The sequence below is a fragment of the Anser cygnoides genome, chromosome 29 (assembly GCF_040182565.1).
Source record: "Anser cygnoides isolate HZ-2024a breed goose chromosome 29, Taihu_goose_T2T_genome, whole genome shotgun sequence".
NCBI classification, from domain to species: domain Eukaryota; kingdom Metazoa; phylum Chordata; class Aves; order Anseriformes; family Anatidae; genus Anser; species Anser cygnoides.
The window spans coordinates 1,910,796-1,931,523 of NC_089901.1; the positions used below are offsets into that span (position 1 = coordinate 1,910,796).

Below are 20,728 nucleotides of genomic sequence, written 5' to 3' on the forward strand. Positions count from 1 at the left end.
GGCCGAGTATTATTAATTAATTATGCTAATTACCGGGGTTTTAATGAGGCGCTCGGCCCCGCCGAGGCGAGGAAACGCGGCGATACCCAAGCAAACGACGGCGGGAGACGGGGTTAATTGATAATTAACGGCTCGCACTGCCAAGTTCGATAGCGAACGGTTATTATAATTAATTAATCACGTTAATTAGCGGGGTTTTAACGAGGCGCTCGGCCCCGCCGAGGCGAATAAACGCGGCACCGCCCCTAGGAACGGCGGCGGGAGATGAATTACCGATAACCAACGGCTCGCCCTGCTAAATTCGATAGCGGCTGGTTATTGTTAGTAGTTAATTACGCTAATTACCGGGGGTTTTAAGGAGCCACTCACCGCCGCTCCTCAGCCCCCGCCGGCAGCCTCCGCGCCGCCGTGAGGGGAGGAATCGAGGTTAGGGCGAGGGGCCCGGAGCCGCCGATCCCCGGCTTAACGGCTCGGGGGGCGCAGCCCCGCGCGGGCAGCGGGCGGGGTGGCGGAAAGGTCGGGATTTGGGCGAAAAAAAGGCCTTTTTGGGGCCGGAAGGCGCGGGGGCCGGAGGGGGCCGCCGGGAGATATGCAAATGAGGCGGCGGCGGCGGCCAATGGGAGCGCGGGGCGCGCGCGGGGGCCGCCGGGCGGAAGGGGAAGGGGCGCGGGGAGGAAGGAGGGAAAAAAAAAGGGGGAAAAGGGAAAAAAACGCGAAGATGGCGGAAAATTTAAAAGGTGAGCGCGGCGCGGGGGGCGGCGGCGGCGGGAGCGGGGGGAGAGGGGGGGGGGGGGGGGGGGAAAGGGCGCGGGGGGGGGGGGAGGGAGGGGGGCGCGGCGCGCCGCCGCGGGTTTCCCGCCTTTTTGCCGGGGGCGCGCGCCGGGGCCGGGGGGGGGAGGGGGCGGGGGGGAGGGGGACAGGGCCCCCCCCCCCCCCCCCAGGGAAACCCCCCCCCCCAGGGCCCCCCCCCCCCCAGGGAACCCTCCCCCCCAGGGCCCCTCCCTCCAGGAAGCCCCCCCCCCCAGGGAACCCCTCCCCCCAGGGCCCCCCCCCCCCCAGTGACCCCCCCCATTAAAGCCCCCCCCAGTGACCCCCCCCTTATTAAAGCCCCCCCCAGTGACCCCCCCCATTAAAGCCCCCCCAGTGACCCCCCTTATTAAAGCCCCCCCAGTGACCCCCCCCCATTAAAGCCCCCCCCCAGTGACCCCCCCAATTGAAGCCCCCAGTGCCCCCCCATATCAAAGCCCACCCCCCGGTACCCCCCTTTCTGGTGTCCCCCCCTCTGATGCCCCCCGTGCCCCCACCTCTGACACCACCCCCGTGCCCCCCCATATAAGTGACCCTCCCCAGTGCCCCCCCCCCATACCAAGACCCCCCTCAACGAAGCCCCCCAGTGCCCCCCCCATACAAGTGCCCCCCAATGTCCCCCCCATGTCCCCCCCACCTCTGACACCCCCCAGTGCCCCCCCCATACAAGTGCCCCCCCCAGTGCCCCCCCATATCAAAGCCCCCCCCCCGGTGACCCCCCCCATATCCCCTCCCACCTCTGACGCCCCCCCCATGCCCCCCCCCCCCCATATCAAGACCCCCCTCCACGGTACCCCCTTTCTTGTGCCCCCCCCCCCATATAAGTGCCCCCCCCATTGCCCTCCCCATATCAAAGCTCACCCCCCGGTGCCCCCCTTTCTTGTGCCCCCCCCCGACACCCCCCCCCATGGTTCCCCCCATACCTCTGACGTCCCCCCCTGTGCCCCCCCCCCTTATCAAAGCCCCCCCATCTGGTTTCCCCTCCCGTATCCCCCCCCTGACACCCCCCCCATACCAAGACCCCCTCAATGAAGCCCCCAGTGCCCCCCCATACAAGTGCCCCCCCATTGCCCCCCATATCAAAACCCACCCCCTGGTACCCCCCTTTCTTGTGCCCCCCATATAAGTGACCCCCCCCATACCAAGACCCCTCCACGAAGCCCGCCCAGTGCCCCCCCATACAAGTGCCCCCCCAGTGCCCCCCCATATCAAAGCCCACCCCCCCGGTACCCCCCCCATGTCCCCCCCACCTCTGACGCCCCCCCCCCCCCATGTCCCCCTTCCTCCTCTGATGCCCCCCCCCCCGACGCCCCCCATATAAGTGACCCTCCCAGTGCCCCCCCATACAAGTGCCCCCCCCCATTGCCCCCCCCCATATCAAAACCCACCCCCCGGTACCCCCCTTTCTGGTGCCCCCATATAAGTGGCCCCCATACCAAGACCCCCTCCACGAAGCCCCCCAGTGCCCCCCCCATACAAGTGCCCCCCCATTGCCTCCCCATATCAAAGCCCACCCCCCGGTACCCCCCCCATATCCCCCCCACCTCTGATGCCCCCCCCCGATGCCCCCCCAGTGCCCCCCCCATATCAAAGCCCACCCCCCGGTACCCCCCATATCCCCCCCCACCTCTGATGCCCCCCCCGTGCCCCCCCCCTTATAAGTGACCCCCCCAGTGCCCCCCCCATACCAAGACCCCCCTCCACGAATCCCCCCAGCGCCCCCCCCCATACAAGTGCCCCCCATTGCCCCCCCCCACATCAAAGCCCACCCCCCGGTCCCCCCCCCTTCCTGGTGCCCCCCCTGACGCCCCCCCCCCCCCCCCCCAGAGTGCCGGGTGTGCTGCAAGTCGTCGTGGGCGCAGCTGCAGGACCTGTGCCGCCTGCAGCGGGTGCAGTGCCGGGCGCTGGGCGTCACGCGCCGCAACCTGGCCCACTTCGAGGTCGAGTACCTCTGCGACTACAAGCGCGTCCGGGTGAGTGGGGGGCCCCCCCCCCCCCAAAAAAAATTGGGGGGGTCCCGGTGCCCTGGGGGGGGGGGGTTTGGGGGTCCCCTGACGCCAGGAGCCCTGGTCCAAGGGGGCTCCAAATCCCTTTGGGGTCTCCCCAGCCCCAAGGAGTCCCCAAATTGTCCCCAAATCCCCCTGGGTTTTGGGGTGTGTCCCCCAAGACCCCCCCAAAATATTGGGGTCTCCCCCCTCAAATATTGGGGTCTCCCCCCCCAAGGCCCCCAAATCGCCCTGGGCATTGGGGTCTCCCCAGCCCCAAGGATCCCCGAATTGTCCCCAAATCCCCCTGGGTTTTGGGGTGTCCCCCCCCCCAAGACCCCCCCCAAATACTGGTGTCTCCCCCCTGCCCAAGGCCCCCCCAAATCCCCCTGGACTTCGGGGTCTCCCCTCCCCAGACCCCCCCAACCCCCCCAAATTTCGGGGTGCCCCCCCCTAACCTCTCCCCCCCCCCCAGGACGAGGAGTACTGCCTGGTGAAGTCCCCCGATTCCCCTGGATTTTGGAGGTCTCCCCTTCCCCACTCCCCCCAAATCCCCCCAAATTTTGGGGTCTCCCCACCCCAGACCCCCCCAACCCCCCCACCATTATTGGGGCCCTCCCCAACCGTTATCCTCCCCCCAGGACGAGGAGTACTGCCTGGTCAAGTGGCGCGGCTACCCTCACTCCCCCCAATTTTGGGGTCTCCCCTTCCCCACTCCCCTCCAAATCCCCCCAGACTTTGGGTTCTCCCCACCCCAGACCCCCCCAAATTTCGGGGTACCCCCCCAACCCTTTTTCTCCCCCCCCCCAGGACGAGGAGTACTGCCTGGTGAAGTGGCGCGGCTACCCAAATCCCCGTGGACTTTGGGGTCTCCTCAGTCCCAAATCCCCTGGACTTTGGGGTCTCCCCCTTCCCCAGACCCCCCAGCCCCCCCCCCAGATTTTGGGGTACCCCCCAACCCTTTTTCTCCCCGCCCCCCAGGACGAGGAGTACTACCTGGTGAAGTGGCGCGGCTACCCGCCCTCCTCCAACACCTGGGAGCCCCGCCGCAACCTCCGCTGCCGCGGCCTCCTCCGGCAGCTCCACCACGACCTGGCCCGCGCCCCGGGGGGGCCTGCCCGGCCCGGCCCCCGCGGCCTCCCCCCCCCCCGCGCTCCTCCTACCTGGTGCAGAAAGCGGAGCAGCGGCGGGCCCTGCGCCGCTGGGAGCGCCGCCTCAACAGCACCCGCAGCCACCGGGGCCGCATCGCCGTGGAGAACGAGGTGGACCTGCACGGCCCCCCGGGACTTCGTCTACGTCAACGAGTACAAGGTGGGGGCCGGCGTCTCGCTCAGCCCCGTGGCGGCGGGCTGCGAGTGCCTCGACTGCCTGGCCGAGGCGCCGGGGGGCTGCTGCCCGGGGGCTTCGAGGAACAAGTTCGCCTACAACGAGGCCGGGCAGGTGAGGATCCGCGCGGGGCTGCCCATCTACGAGTGCAACTCGCGGTGCCGCTGCGGGGCCGAGTGCCCCAACCGCGTGGTGCAGAAGGGGATCCGCTACGACCTCTGCATCTTCCGCACGGGCGACGGGCGCGGCTGGGGGGTGCGCACCCTGCAGCGCATCCGCAAGAACAGCTTCGCTGCGTCATGGAGTACGTCGGAGAGGTGAGCCGGGGGGGTATGGGGGGGGCGTACGGGGGGCGTAGGGGGCACAGGGGGGCCGTATGGGGGACATATCGGGGGTGTGGGGGACATAGGGAACAGCTTCGGCATGGAGTACGTCGGAGAGGTGAGCCGGGGGGGGGGGTATGGGGGCGTACGGGGCGTATGGGGGGCGTAGGGGACACGGGGGAGGCATACGGGGGCCATAGGGGACACATGGGGGTGTAGGGGACAGGGAACAGCTTCGTCATGGAGTACGTCGGAGAGGTGAGCCGGGGGGGGTATGGGGGGCGTACGGGGCGTGGGGGCGTAGGGAACACAGGGGGGACATATCAGGGGTGTATGGGACACGGGGGGGACATACAGGGGGCGTAGGGGACATAGGGGGGCGATGGGACAGGGGAACAGCTTCGTCATGGAGTACGTCGGAGAGGTGAGCCGGGGGGGGGCGTATGGGGGGCGTAGGGAACACAGGGGGGGACATATCGGGGGCGTATGGGACACGGGGGGACATACGGGGGGTGTAGGGGACACGGGGAACAGCTTCGTCATGGAGTACGTCGGAGAGGTGAGCCGGGGGGGGGGGGTGTGGGGGCATACGGGGCGTATGGGGGGCATATGAGAGGTGTAGGGGGCACAGGGGGGACATATCAGGGGTGTAAGGGACACGGGGGACATACAGGGGCGTAGGGGGACATATGGGGGACGTAGGGGACACGTGGGGGGCATACGGGGGACGAGGGGACATATGGGGGGACATAGGGGGGCGTAGGGGGACATACGGGGGGCGTATGGGACACAGGGGGACACATGGGGGGTGTAGGGGACATAGGGAACAACTTCGTCATGGAGTACGTCGGAGAGGTGAGCCGGGGGGGGGGGGGTATGGGGGGGCGTAGGGGACATGGGGGGGACACATGAGAGGTGTAGGGGGCACAGGGGGGAACATATCAGGGGTGTATGGGACACGGGGGGGACATACGGGGGCGTAGGGGGCATATGGGGGACGTAGGGGACATACGGGGGGACACAGGGGACATGGGGGGGACATAGCGGGGGACGTATGGGACACGGGGGGACACATGGGGGCGTATGGGACAGGGAACAGCTTCGGCATGGAGTACGTCGGAGAGGTGAGCCGGGGGGCGTGGGGGGCATATGGGGGCGTATGGGGGGCGTATGAGAGGTGTATGGGACACAGGGGGGACATATGGGGGCCATAGGGGACATAGGGGGGCGTAGGGGACATAGGGGGGCGTATGGGACAGGGGAACAGCTTCGTCATGGAGTACGTCGGAGAGGTGAGCCGGGGGGGCGTGTGGGGGCGTATGGGGGGTGTAGGGGACATAGGGGGGGCATAGGGGACACAGGGGGGACACACGGAGGGCGTAGGGGACACATGGGGGACGTAGGGGACACGGGGGGGGACATACACGGGGCGTAGGGGACATAGCGGGGTTATATGGGACACAGGGGGACACATGGGGGGTGTATGGGACAGGGAACAGCTTCGGCAGGGAGCACGTCGGAGATGTGGGGGGGCGTAGGGGACACAGGGGGGCATATGGGGGGCATAGGGGACATATGGGGGGACACAGGGGGACATATGGGGGGTGTAGGGGACACGGGGGAAATATGGGAGGGGCGTATGGGACACCGGGGGGGACATATGGGGGTGTAGGGGACATAGGGGGGGACACGGGGACATATGGGGGGCGTATGGGGGGGGTGTAGGGGACACGGGGAACAGCTTCGGCATGGAGCACGTCGGAGAGGTGAGGGGGGGCATATGGGGGATGTACGGGGGGCATAGGGGACATGGGTGGGACATATGGGGGGGCGTAGGGGACACGGGGGGGCATATGGGGGGCGTAGGGGACGTAGGAGACACGGGGGGACACGGGGAGCAGCTTCGGCATGGAGTACATGGAGATGTGGGGGGAGAATACGGGGGGCATAGGGGGTGCATAGGAGACATATGGGACACAGGGGGACATATGGGGGCGTAGGGGACATGGGAGACACGGGGAACAGGTTTGTCATGGAGTACGTCAGAGAGGTGGGGGGGGGGTACAGGGGGGCGGGGGGTACGGGGTCAGATTGGGGGCTTAGGGGCCACCGGGGGGCCATAGGGGACATGGGGGGACGTATGGGGGCCATACGGGACACAGGGGGACGTACAGGACACGGGGGGACACATGGGGGGGGTGTAGGGGACACGGGGAGCAGCTTCGTCACGGAGTACGTCGGAGAGGTGAGGGGGGGCACAGGGGGTGTAGGGGGACACCAGGGGGTGTGGGGGACACCGGGGGGGCATAGGGGATGTGGGGGACGTATGGGGGCCATACGGGACACCGGAGGATATAGGGGGACGTGCGGGACATGGGGGGGGCGTATGGGGACACTGGGGGATGTAGGGGACACGGGGACGCCGGGGGACGTAGGGGGCCCTGGGGAGGGGGGGCATATGGGGGGGGGGACGGGGGGGTATATGGGGGGACAGGGGGGGGACTATACGGGGCACGGGGGGCTATAGGGGGCATAGGGGCCCCGGGGGGCCCCGCGGTGACCGGCGCCCCCCCAGATCATCACGTCGGAGGAGGCGGAGCGGCGCGGGCAGGTGTACGACCGGCAGGGCGCCACCTACCTCTTCGACCTGGACTACGTGGAGGACGTCTACACGGTGGACGCCGCGCACTACGGCAACATCTCCCACTTCGTCAACCACAGCGTGCGTGCCGCGGGCTAATTAACCCCCTCACGGCTAATTAACCCCCTCACGGCTAATTAACCCCTCATGGCTAATTAACCCCCTCACGGCTGATTGCCCCACCTAACGGCTAATCAATTGCCCCAGGCCAATGGCCTGTTACCCCCGCCTAATGGCCAATTAATTACCCCAAGCCAATGGCTAATTACTCTGCCTAACGGCTAATTACCCCACCTAATGGCCAATCAATTACCCCAGGCCAATGGCTAATTACCCCACCTAATGGCTAATCAATTACCCCAGGCCAATGGCTAATTACCCCCACCTAATGGCTAATTACCCCGCTTAATGGCTAATCAATTACCCCAGGCCAATGGCTAATTAATTACCCCGGGGGCAATGGCTAATTACCCCTGGCTAATCGCTAATTATCCTTGGCCGATGGCTAATGACCCCCAGCCAATGGCCAATTACCCCCAGCCAATGGCCAGTTACCCCTGGCCTGATGCCTAATTACCCCTGGCTGATTGCTAATTACCCTGGGCTAATGGGTAATTACCCCGGGCTAATGGCTAATTACCCATGGCTAATGGCTAATTAGTTACCCCTGGCCAATGACTTATTAATTACCCTGGGCCAATGGCTGATTACTCCTGGCCAATTACTAATTACCCTATGCTAATGGCTAATTACCCCTGGCCAATTGCTAATTACCCCTGGCCAATTGCCAATTACCCCAGGCTAATGGCCAATTACCCCAGGCTAATGGCCAATTACCCCCGCCTAACGGCTAATTAATTACCTCGGGGCAATGGCCAATTACCCCTGGCCTGATGCATAATTACCCCCAGCTGATTGCTAATTACCCTGGGCCAATGGCTAATTACCCCGGGCTAATGGCTAATTACCCATGGCTAATGGCTAATTAGTTACCCCTGGCCAATGACTTATTAATTACCCTGGGCTAATGGCTGATTACTCCTGGCCAATTGCTAATTACCCCAAGGCTAATGGCTAATCACCCCTGGCCAATTACTAATTACCCTATGCTAATGGCCAATTACCCCAGGCTAATGGCCAATTACCGCTGGCCTAATGGCTAATTACCCCAGGCTAATGGCCAATTACCCCTGCCTAATGGCTAATTACCCCCACCTAATGGCTAATTACCCCCACCTAATGGCTAATTACCCCCACCTAATGGCTAATCACCCCCCTAATTAGATCCCCGCTCTCAAACTGCCCATCCCCCCCCCATCAGCACCTCTAATTCCCCATTTCCTCGAAGCCGGTGGGCGGGGCTCCCCGGCTGTCAATCACGGGCGGTGGGCGGGGCAGGGGGCGTGGTCTAACCCGGCCCCTCCCCTGTGCCCCCCGCCCCCCAGTGCGACCCCAACCTGCAGGTGTACAACGTCTTCATCGAGAACCTGGACGAGCGCCTGCCGCGCATCGCCCTCTTCGCCACGCGCCCCCATCCGCGCCGGCGAGGAGCTCACCTTCGACTACAACATGCACGGTACGGCCCCGCCGCGCCCCACGGCGCGACCCACGGCCTGACCCACGGCACGACCCATAGCACGCCCCACGGCACGCCCCACGGCCTGACCCACGGCACGACCCATAGCACGCCCCACACCCTGCCCCACACCGTGCCCCATAGCGCCCCCCCACACCCTGCCGCATGGCGTGACCCATAGTGTGCCCCCACACCCTGCCCCACAGTGTGACCCACACCGTGCCCCACGGCGTGCCCCACACCCTGCCCCATAGCCTGCCCCATAGTGTGCCCCACACCCTGACCCACAGTGTGACCCACACCCTGCCCCACAGTGTGACCCATAGCACGCCCCACACCCTGACCCACAGTGTGACCCACACCCTGCCCCACGGCATGACCCATCGCATGGCCCACACCCTGCCCCACGGCGTGACCCATAGCACGCCCCACACCCTGCCCCATAGCGCACCCCACACCCTGCCCCACGGCGTGCCCCACGGTGTGACCCACATCCTGCCCCACAGCGCGCCCCCACACCCTGCCCCACAGTGTGACCTACAGCACGCCCCACACCCAGCCCCACACCATGCCCCACACCATGCCCTATGGCGCACCCCACAGCCTGCCCCACAGCCAGCCCCAAGGCAAACCCCACAACCAGCCCCATGGTGCACCCCACACCTGGCCCCACGGCATGTCCCATGGGGTGCCCCACACCTCACCCCACACCCGGCCCCACGGTGTGCCACACACCGTGCCTCACCCCACGGCACACCCCACACTGTGCCCCATGGCGCGCCCCCACACCTGTGCCCCACACCGTGCCCCACGCCTGCCCCATACTGTGCTGTGCCCCACGGCTTGCCCCACGGCGCGCCCCACACACCGTGCCTCACCCCACACCTGGCCCCATGGCACACCCCACACGCTGTGCCCCACGGCACGCCCCACAGCTGAACCCCACACCGTGCCCAAGGCGTGCCCCACACCTGACCCCATAGTGTGCCCCACACCTGGCCCCACGGCGCGCCCCACAACGTGCCTCACCCCACACCCGGCCCCACACACCGCACCCCACGGCGCGCCCCACGGCGCACCCCACGGCTCCGGGTGCCTCCCCCTCACCCCCCCCCCCCCCCCTCTCCCCGCAGTGGACCCGGTGGACGCCGAGAGCACCCGCATGGACTCCAACTTCGGGCTGGCGGGGGGGGGCCTGGGGGGCTCCCCCCGCTCCCGGGGCCGCATCGAGTGCAAGTGCGGGGCCGCCACGTGCCGCAAGTACCTTTTCTGACCCGAAACGCGCAGCGGGGGTGCAAACAACGCTTGTTGAACGCAGCGGGGGGTCCGTGCCGTGCCGGAGACTGGGGGGGGGCACAGGGGGGGGGGGTTTTGGGGTGTTTCGGGGGGTTTCAGGCGTGCTGGCGGCGCCAGACGATGACGGTGCCGGTGGCGTCGCTGGAGGCCAGCAGGCTCTCGTCGCAGTTGAAGGCGACGGCCAGCACGGCGCCGCCGTGGCCCTGCAGGGTGTTGACGGTGGCCCGGGCCGAGCGGCCCACGTCGAAGAAGTGCACGCAGGCGTCCTCGCTGCCCGTCACTGGGGGGGGGGGGCGGAGAGAAATTAGGGTGGGGGGGCCCCCCCGTGCACCCCTGGGCCCCCCCAGCAGCCCCCGGGGCTCCTCTTCCAACGCCTGCCCCCTACCGCAAAGGGCTCCCCCAAAGCCTCAATGGGATTTTTTTTTGGGGGGGGGGGGGGTCTGTAGGGTGTCCCCATCACTGGGGGGGGGCAGAAAGAAATTAGGGGTGGGGGGCCCCCCCCCATGCACCTTAGGGCCCCCCATGCACCTTGGGGCCCCCCCACGCACCCCGGGGACCCCAACCAGCCCCCGGGGCTCCTCTTCCAACGCCTGCCCCGTACCGCAAAGGGCTCCGGCCCAAAGCCTCAATGGGATTTTTTTGGGGGGGGGTCTGTAGGGTGTCCCCGTCACTGGGGGGGTTGGGGAGAGAAGAAATTAGGGTGGGGGGGGCCACCCCCATGCACCTTGGGGACCCCCCATGCACCCCGGAGACCCCCAGCAGCCCCCGGAGCCCCTCTTCCACCACCTGCCCCGTACCCCGAGGGGCTCCCCCAAAGCCCCAGTGGGATTTTTTGGGGGGGGGGGTCTGTAGGGTGCCCCCGTCACCCCGGGGGGTCTCGTTTTGCCCCCCCCCCCACTCACCCACGCAGGCGCCCTGCCGGAAGGACATGAGGGGGCAGAAGCAGCTCCGCAGCGGCTGCTCCCGGTGCCGCGTGGGGAAACTGCGCCGCAAGCGCAGCCCCGGCGCCCGGAGCCTTCCTCCTCCACCACCCTGCGCGAGGAAGAGGAGGGAGCTCAGGGCTGGGGGGGGGGGGGCACAAAGGGACCCCCCCCCCGATTTTTTGGGACCCCCCCCCGGGGCCTACCTGAAGAGCAGCAGGCGGTCGGGGCAGGCGTTGACCAGCAGCGAGGGGTCCGGCGCCTCGCGGCTGGCCCAGGCGCGCGCCGAGAGCGAGGTGATGGAGCCGCCCGCCTGCACCACCACGCGCGACGCCTTCGTCAGCCGCCCTGATTTGGGGGAAAAACCACGAAAACGGGGTCCAAAAAACAAAAATTATCAACGCGGGGACGGGTCCCCGAGAGCCGCCCGCCGGCCCGCACCACCCCGCGCGACGCCTTCGTCAGCCTCCCTGATTCGGGGGGAAAAACCACGCGCGACGCCTTCGTCAGCCTCCCTAATTAGTTTTGGGGGAAAAAACCAACAAAAAGGGGTCAAAACCAAAAATTTCAACGCGGGGCTGGGTCCCTAAGAGCCCCCCCCCCCCAGCCCACCGGCCCGCACCACCCCGCGCGACGCCTTCGTCAGCCTCCCTAATTTGGGGGAAAAAAGAACAAAAACGGGTCAAAAACAAAAATTTAAACGCAGGGCCTTTGTCAGCCTCCCTAATTTGGGGGAAAAAACACCAAAAAGGGGTCAAAACCAAAATTATCAACGTGGGGCTGGGTCCCCGAGAGCCCCCCCCACCTGCCTGCACCACCCCGTGCGACGCCTTCGTCAGCCTCCCTTGTTATTTTTGGGGGAAAAACCAACAAAAAGTGGTCAAACCCAAAATTATCAACGCAAGGCTGGGTCAGCCTCCCTAATTTGGGGAAAAACCAACAAAAAGGGGTCAAAACCATAATTATCAACGTGGGGCTGGGTCCCTGAGAGCCCCCCCGCCCACCCGCCTGCACCACCCCGCGCGACGCCTTCGTCAGCCTCCCTTGTTATTTTTGGGGGAAAAACCAACAAAAAGGGGTCAAAACCAAAAATTATAAATACGGGGCTGGGTCAGCCTCCCTAATTTGGGGAAAAAACCAACAAAAAGGGGTCAAAACCAAAAATTTCAACGCGGGGTCAGGTCCCCGAGAGCCCCCTGCCCACCTGCCCGCACCACCCCGCGTGACGCCTTCGTCAGCCTCCCTTGTTATTTGGGGGAAAAAAACACAAAAAGGGGTCAAACCCAAAATTATCAATGCGGGGCTGGGTCAGCCTCCCTAATTTGGGGGAAAAAAACAAAAACGGGTCAAAACCAAAATTTATCAACGTGGGGCTGGGTCAGCCTCCCTAATTTGGGGGAAAAACCAACAAAAAGGGGTCAAAACCAAATAATTATCAACGTGGGGCTGGGTCCCCGAGAGCCCCCACCCGCCCACCCGCCCGCACCACCCCGCGCGACGCCTTCGTCATCCTCCCTTGTTATTTTTTGGGGAAAAACCCAACAAAAAGGGGTCAAACCCCAAATTATCACGGCGGGGCCGGGTCCCCGGGACCCCCCAAAATTACCGGTGTTGGGGTCGCAGAGGAAGGAGGAGACGGAGCCGCGGTCGTCGCCCGCCCAGAGCACGCGGCCGGCGGCGTCGAAGCAGAGCGCCAGCACCCGGCCCGGCAGCCGCCCGCGCCGCCCCGCGCCGCCTTGCCCGTCGAGATGTTCACCACGCGCACCATGTGCCGGGCGCTGCCCACCTGGGGGGGGAAATGTAACTGGGGGGGGAAATGTAACTGGGGGGAGAAAATGTAACTGGGGGGAGAAAATGTAACTGGGGGGGCAGAAAATGTAACTGGGGGGGCAGAAAATGTAACTGGGGGGAGAGAGTGGGCATGGGGGGTGGAAAGTGTACCTGGGGGGCAAAGTGGACCTGGGGGGGCAAAAAGTGGGCCTGGGGGCAGAAACTGGGGGGAGAAAGTGGGCATGGGGGGGCAGAAAATATAACTGGGGGGAGAAAATGTAACCTGGGGGGAGAAATGCACTGGGGGGGCAGAAAATGTAACTGGGGGGAGAAAATGTAACTGGGGAGAAAATGTAACTGGGGGGAGAAAATGTAACTGGGGGGGCAGAAAATGTAACCTGGGGGGGGACAGAAAATGTAACTGGGGGGAGAAAGTGGACTGGGGGGAGAAAATGTAACTGGGGGGCAGAAAATGTAACTGGGGGGGCAGAAAATGTAACTGGGGGAGAAAGTGGACCTGGGGGGGCAGAAAATGTAATGGGGGGCAGAAAATGTAATTGGGGGGAGAAAATGTAATTGGGGGGGAGAAAATGTAACTGGGGGGGGGAGAAAATGTAACTGGGGGGGGCAGAAAATGTAACTGGGGGGGAGAAAGTGGGCCTGGGGGGCAGAGAAAATATAACTGGGGGGCAGAAAATGCCATGCAGGGGGCAAAAAGTGGACCCTGGGGGGAGATATAGACATGGGGGGAGCAGAATATATAACGGGGGGCAGGAAATGTACCTGGGGGGGCAGGAAATATAACTGGGGGGCAGAAAGTGCTGTGGGGGGGAAAAATGCACACGAGGGGCGTCAAAAATGTGCCAGGGGGGCAATAAGTGCTTGGAGGGGGGCAGTAACCGCCCCGGGGAGGCAGTAACTGTTCTGGGGGGCAATAAATGCCCAGGGGCTGCAATAACTGCCCGGGGGGTGCACAACTGCCCCAGGGGGTGCAATAACTGCCCCGGGGGGTACAATAACTGCCTGGAGGAATACAATAGCTGCCCCGGGGGGCAATAAATGCCCGGGGAGGCAATAACTGCCCTGGGGCTGCAATAACTGCCTGGGGGATGCAATAAGTGCCCCGGGGGGGTACAATAACTGCCTGGGGCTGCAATAACTGTCCGACAGTGTGCAAAAACTGCCCTGGGGGCGCAATAACTGCCCGGGGGTACAATAACTGCCCGGGGGGTACAATAACTGCCCCACAGCGTGCAATAACTGCCCCACAGCGTGCAATAACTGCCCCACAGCGTGCAATAACTGCCCTAGGGTTGCAATAACTGCCCCACAGCGTGTAATAACTGCCCGGGGATGCAATAACTGCCCCGGGGGGTGCAATAACTGCCCTAGGGTTGCAATAACTGCCCCACAGCGTGCAATAACTGCCCGGGGATGCAATAACTGCCCCGGGGGTGTACAATAACTGCCTGGGGCTGCAATAACTGTCCCACAGCGTGCAATAACTGCCCTGGGGGTGCAATAACTGCCCCGGGGGGTGCAATAACTGCCCGGGGATGCAATAACTGCCCCAGGGGGTACAATAGCTGCCCGGGGGGTACAATAACTGCCCCACAGCGTGCAATAACTGCCTGGGGATGCAATAACTGCCCCACCGCATGCAATAACTGCCCTGGGGGCGTAATAACTGCCCCGGGATGCAATAACTGCCCCACCGCATGCAATAACTGCCCCGGGGGGCGCAATAACCGCCCCGGGGGGCGCAATAACTGCCCCGGGGGCGCAATAACTGCCCCGGGGGCGCAATAACTGCCCCACAGTGTGCAATAACTGCCCCGGGGGGCGCAATAACTGCCCGAGGGGTACAATAACTGCCCGGGGGGTACAATAACTGCCCCACAGCGTGCAATAACTGCCCCACAGCGTGCAATAACTGCCCCACAGCGTGCAATAACTGCCCCACAGCGTGCAATAACTGCCCCACAGTGTGCAATAACTGCCTGGGGGATGCAATAACTGCCCCGGGGGGGTACAATAACTGCCCTGGGGCTGCAATAACTGCCCCACAGCGTGTAATAACTGCCCCGGGGATGCAATAACTGCCCCGGGGGTGCAATAACTGCCCTAGGGTTGCAATAACTGCCCCACAGCGTGCAATAACTGCCCGGGGATGCAATAACTGCCCCGGGGGGGGTACAATAACTGCCTGGGGCTGCAATAACTGTCCCACAGCGTGCAATAACTGCCCTGGGGGGTGCAATAACTGCCCCGGGGGGTGCAATAACTGCCCGGGGATGCAATAACTGCCCCAGGGGGTACAATAACTGCCCGGGGGGTACAATAACTGCCCCACAGCGTGCAATAACTGCCCGGGGATGCAATAACTGCCCCACAGCGTGCAATAACTGCCTGGGGATGCAATAACTGCCCCACCGCATGCAATAACTGCCCTGGGGGCGTAATAACTGCCCCGGGGATGCAATAACTGCCCCACCGCATGCAATAACTGCCCCGGGGGGCGCAATAACTGCCCCGGGGGGCGCAATAACTGCCCCACAGCGTGCAATAACTGCCCTGGGGCTGCAATAACTGCCCCACAGTGTGCAATAACTGCCCCGGGGGCGCAATAACTGCCCCGGGGATGCAATAACTGCCCCACAGTGTGCAATAACTGCCCCGGGGGGCACAATAACTGCCCCACAGCACGCAATAACTGCCCCGGGGGATGCAATAACTGCCCCACCGCATGCAATAACTGCCCCGGGGGGCGCAATAACTGCCCCACAGTGTGCAATAACTGCCCCGGGGGGTACAATAACTGCCCCACAGCACGTACAATAACTGCCCCGGGGATGCAATAACTGCCCCACCGCATGCAATAACTGCCCCGGGGATGCAATAACTGCCCCACCGCATGTAATAACTGCCCCGGGGATGCAATAACTGCCCCACCGCATGCAATAACTGCCCCGGGGGCGCAATAACTGCCCCGGGGATGCAATAACTGCCCCACTGCATGCAATAACTGCCCCGGGGGCGCAATAACTGCCCCACAGTGTGCAATAACTGCCCCGGGGCTGCAATAACTGCCCCACAGCGTGCAATAACTGCCCCACAGCGTGCAATAACTGCCCCGGGGGGTGCAATAACTGCCCCGGGGGGTGCAATAACTGCCCCGGGGGCGCAATACCTGCCCCGGGGGCGCAATACCTGCCCCGGGGGGCGCAATACCTGCCCTGGGGGGCGCAATAACTGCCCCGGGGGGCGCGCGGGGCGAGGCGACTCACCACGGTGAGGTTGTTGTTGAGGGGCTGGAAGGCGCAGCAGAGCAGGGCGGCGCCGTCGGGGTCGGGCACGCGGCGGATGCAGCGGCCGTCGGCGGGGGCCCAGAGCCGCAGCGTGGCGTCGAGGGAGGCCGAGACCAGGACGTCGTTGGCCAGCGACCAGGCCACGTCCGCCACGCCCGCCCCGTGGCCCCGCAGCACCCGCAGCACCGCCGGCGGGCCCGGCGCCAGGCGGCACACCGAGATGGTGCCGTCCAGCGAGCAGCAGGCCAGCAGGTGCCGGTCGTCGTGGGCGAACTGCACCCTGGGGACTGGAAACGGGGCTCAGGACGCTCCCAGTGCTCCCAGTGCGTCCCAGTTCATCCCAGTTCCTTCCAAATCCCTCCCCAGGTCAGCCACACAGCACCCCCGGTGAGCCCGACACCAACAGGCGCCAGTCATCGTGGGTCAACTGCACCCTGGGGACTGGGAAAGGGGCTCAGGACACTCCCAGTGCTCCCAGTTCCTCCCAATGTTCCCAGTTCCCAGTTCCTCCCCAGGTCAGCCACACAGGTCAGCCCGCAGCACCACCAGTGAGCCCAGTGCCAAGAGGCACTGGTCATCATGGGTCAAACTGCACCCTGGGGACTGGGAAAGGGGCTCAGGACCACACTCAGCACCCTCACCAGTTCCTCCCAGTCCGTCCCAGTTCCTCCCAGTCCATCCCAGTTCCTCCCAGTATCCCCAGTCCCTCCCCAGGTCAGCCACACAGCACCCCCAGGTGAGCCCGACGCCAAGAGGTGCCGGTTGTCATGGGTGAACTGCACTCTGGGGACTGGAAACAGGGGCTCAGGACCCTGCTCAGCACCCTCCCAGTTCCTCCCAGTCCTCACCAGTCCCTCCCAGTCCTTCCCAGTTCGTCCCAGTCCATCCCAGTGTTCCTAGTCCCTCCCCAGGTCAGCCATGCAGCACCACTGGTGAGCCCGACACCAAGAGGCGCCAGTCGTCATGGCCAAACCACACTCTGGGGACTGGAAATGGGGCTCAGGTCCCTGCTCAGCACCCTCACCAGTTCCCTCCCAGTTCATCCCAGTTCCCTCCCAGTGCCTTCCCAGTCCCTCCCCAGGTCAGCCACGCAGCACCCACAGCACCACCACGGAGCCCAGTGCCAAGAGGCGCCGGTCATCGTGGGTCAACTGCACCCTGGGGACTGGAAATGAGGCTCAGCACCACACTCAGCACCCTCATCAGTTCCTTCCCAGTCCAATCCAGTTCCTCCCAGTCCATCCCAGTCCCTCCCCAGGTCAGCCAGTCCCAAGCCCCACGGCCACAAAGGAGCACCGGTGAGCACCAACACCAAGAGGCGCCGGTCATCGTGGGCAAACTGCACCCTGGGGACTGGAAGAGCGGCTCAGCACCCTGCTCAGCACCCTCACCAGTTCCTCCCAGTCCCCCCAGTCCCTCCCAGTCCCCCCCAGTCCCTCCCAGTGCCCCCAGTTACCGGCGCTGTCGCTGTGCTGGTCGAAGACGTGGTAGACGCCGGCGAAGGCGTAGTTCTCGCTCAGCGTCCGTGTCGCCCGCCATCGCCCGGCTCGCCTCGGCCAGCGGCGTCGGCACCACGCCGGGGGGGGGCTGGGGGGGGTAGGGGGGGGCAGGGGGGGTCAGCACCCCCCCGAAATATGGGGGGGGGGCTGGGGGGGCCCCCCCAAGATTCAGGGGGAGGGGGCACAGGGTGGGGGGGGTTGGGTAGCGGGGGCAAAATGCGAGGGTTTGTCCCCAAAAATTGGGCGCTCAGCACTGGGGGGGTGGGGGCTCAGCACCCTCCCAAAATTTGGGGGGGGGGGGCAGGGGGGCTCAGTACCCCTCCCAAAATGCAAGGGGGGGGGGGGGGGTGTGGGGGCTCAGCACCCTCCCAAAATTTGACGGGGGGGGGGGGCCATGGGGGGGCTCAGCAGCTCCCCAAAATTTGGGGGGGGCACGAGGGGGTTTGGGGGGCTCAGCAGCCCCCCAAAATTTGGGGGGGGGGGGGGAACGAGGACGTGACCAAAATGTGGGGGTTTGGCCCCAAAACGGGGTGCTCACCGCTCCGGGGGCGCCGGGGTGGGAGCCGCGGCTCAGGGAGCGCCGGTGGCCGCGGGGGGCCCGCGGGTCCTCCTCGAAGTCCTGGGGGGGTGGGGGTCATAAAATGGGGGGCTGCGGCCCCCAAAGCCCACCCCAAACGGGCGTTACGGCCCCCAGCCTGGGCATTACAACCCCAAATGGGCATTATAGCCCCCAGGCTGGGCGCTAGGACCCCGAACCTGACCCCAAACAGGCGTTACAGCCCCCAGGATGCTGCCTACGATCCCCAACCCACCCCAAAAAGGCGTTATAGTCCCCAGGCTGGGCACTACGACCCCAAACGGGCGTTATAGTTCTTAGGCTTCGCGCTACAACCCCAAACCCCGTCCCAAGCGGATACCAGAGACCCCAGGATGCTCCCTACGACCCCAAACCCCACCCCAAACGGGCGATACAGCCCCCAGCCTAGGCATTACAACGCCAAACGGGCGTTATAGCCCCCAGGCTGGGTGCTACGACCCTAAACCTCACCCCAAATGCACATTACAGCCTCCAGGCTGGGCATTACAAGCCCAAACGGGCGTTATAGCCTCCAGGCTGGGCGCTACGACCCCAAACCCCACCCCAAATGGACATTACAGCCCCCAGCCTAGGCATTACAACCCCAAATGAGCGTTATAGCCCCCAGCCTGGGCGCTACGACCCCAAAACTGACACCAAACAGGCATTACAGGCCCCAGGCTGGGCGTTACAACCCCAAATGGGCATTATAGCCCCCAGCCTGGGCGCTACGACCCCAAAACTGACCCCAAACAGGCATTACAGGCCCCAGGCTGGGCGCTACGACCCCAAACCCCACCCCAAACAGGCATTACAGCCCCCAGACTGGACACTACGACCCCAACCAGGCATTACAGCCCCCAGGCTGGGCGCTACGACCCCAAACCCCACCCCAGATGGGCGTTACAGCCCCTAGAATGCACCCTATGACCCCAAACCCCACCCCAAACAAGCATTACACCCCCCAGGCTGGCCGCTACCACCCCAAACCCCACCGCAAGCAGCTCCCCCAGCCCCCCCCCCCCCCCCCCCACCCCCCCAACCCCCCACCTCCATGCGATCCAGCGTGGTCCTGCTCCCCCTCAGCGCGCTCCCGCTGTGGCCCCGGCAGCTGCCGGCCTCCGACAGGGCCCCGTAGCGCTGCGCCAGCAGCCGGGCCCGCACCCGGAGGTACCAGCGGCGGGTGGCCCCTTCCACGTCCCCTCCCTTCGCCTGCTCCCGCAGCAGCTGGCTGCGGCGCCGCACGTACTGCGTGCGGAACTGCGGCCACCGCGGCGTCCGGTAGGCGGCGTACCTGGAATAGGGGGGGGAAAACGGCCGTTAACGGGGCGGGGGGCGCCGGTACCGGGGGTAGGCCGCGAGGCCCAGTAGGCCTCAAGGCCTAGTAGGCCTCACAGGCCTCACAGGCCTACTAGGCCTCAAAAGCCTACTAGGCCTCACAGACCTACTAGGCCTCAAGGCCTACCAGGCCCCAAAGGCCTACAAGGCCCCGAGGCCTTCACCTAGCGTCCACGGCGAGCACTTGTTGCCACACGGCGGCCATAACGGCGGCCGCAGCCCCCTGGGGGCCGCCGCCGCCGCGGGGCCCGTCCCGCTCCACCGCTGCTTCTCCCCTCCCGGGCGGCCGCCGGTAAGATGGCGGCCGCCGGGTGCACGCCAAGATGGCGGCGGCGGGTCGCCTAGGCGACGGGGGGAAAGGGCGGGGCACGGCGAGTTTCGGCCAATGGGGAGCGGGGGAAGGAGGGGGCGGGGAAACGGGCAGCGCGGTGATTGGTGGAGTGAAGGGAGGGGGGCGGGGAATCGGGCAGCGCGGTGATTGGTGGAGCGAAGGGAGGAGGCCGGGGCACGCTGATTGGTGGGGTGAAGGGAGGGGGCGGGGCTAAGGGGAGGTGCCTCGGGGGAGGGGTTCGCCGCGCCCCGCCTCCTCTCGTCTCTATGGTACCCGGGCGGAACTCGTCTGCTCCGGGTCCTCCGGGCTTTGCGACGCCGCGCCGCGCTTTACGGCAGCGTCGCGACAGGCGGCGCGGGGCGCGCTTTGCGGCGGCGGCGGCCGGGGGTCGGTGGGGGGGTTAATTGGGGGTAATTAGGGTTAATTGGGGTAATTGGGGGGAAGTGGGGTCGGGGGGGCGGTTGGAGGGCAGGAGGGGGAGGTGGGGGGGGTCTGGGGGCTGTTGGGGGGGGGGGGGGACTGGGGGGCTGTGGGGGGGTACTGGGGGGAACTGGAGGGCAATGGGGGGTTACTGGGGGCTCTGGGGGGGGAACTGGGGGGGACTGGGGGCTCTGGGGGGGGTTGTGGGGGGGCAACTGGGGGTACTGGGGGGCAACTGGGAGCAGTGGGGGGGCACTGGGGGGGAACTGGGGGAACTGGGGGCCGTGGGGGTGGAACTGGGAACTGGGGGCCTATTGGGGGGAACTGGGGTACTGGGGGGCTGTGGGGGGAACTGGGGGCTGTTGGGGGCTGTGGGGGAACTGGGGGCTGTTGGGGGCTCACTGGGGGGTACTGGGGGACTGTGGGGGGAACTGGGGCCTATAGGGGGCGCTGGGGGGTTACTGGGGGCTGTGGGAGGGACCTGGGGTCTCGGGGGGAACTGGGAGGGTACTGGGAGGAACTGGGAGGCAATGGGGGGGGTACTGGAGGCTGTAGGGGGGGAACTGGGGCTATTGAGGGGCACTGGGGGTGTACTGGGGGTTACTGGGGGC

The 20,728-nt window shown here is 65.4% G+C and overlaps 2 protein-coding genes across 2 annotated transcripts; one reads left to right on the forward strand and one right to left on the reverse strand.

Moving 5' to 3' along the window:
* The first annotated feature begins 718 nt into the window (after positions 1–718).
* Positions 719–9,975, forward strand: SUV39H1 (SUV39H1 histone lysine methyltransferase). The gene is given in 10 exon segments (XM_066984523.1): positions 719–737; positions 2,635–2,780; positions 3,774–3,912; positions 3,915–4,074; positions 4,076–4,399; positions 4,970–5,000; positions 7,017–7,163; positions 8,528–8,611; positions 8,613–8,658; positions 9,792–9,975. Coding segments are annotated over 10 exon segments (1,236 nt in total). The 3' UTR covers positions 9,932–9,975.
* Positions 9,947–19,700, reverse strand: WDR13 (WD repeat domain 13). The gene is given in 12 exon segments (XM_066984524.1): positions 9,947–10,234; positions 10,857–10,953; positions 10,956–10,986; positions 11,081–11,222; positions 12,481–12,591; positions 12,594–12,660; positions 15,932–16,239; positions 17,409–17,475; positions 17,477–17,598; positions 18,004–18,070; positions 19,079–19,322; positions 19,531–19,700. Coding segments are annotated over 12 exon segments (1,482 nt in total). The 5' UTR covers positions 19,572–19,700; the 3' UTR covers positions 9,947–10,049.
* Between the last annotated feature and the right edge of the window lie 1,028 nt (positions 19,701–20,728).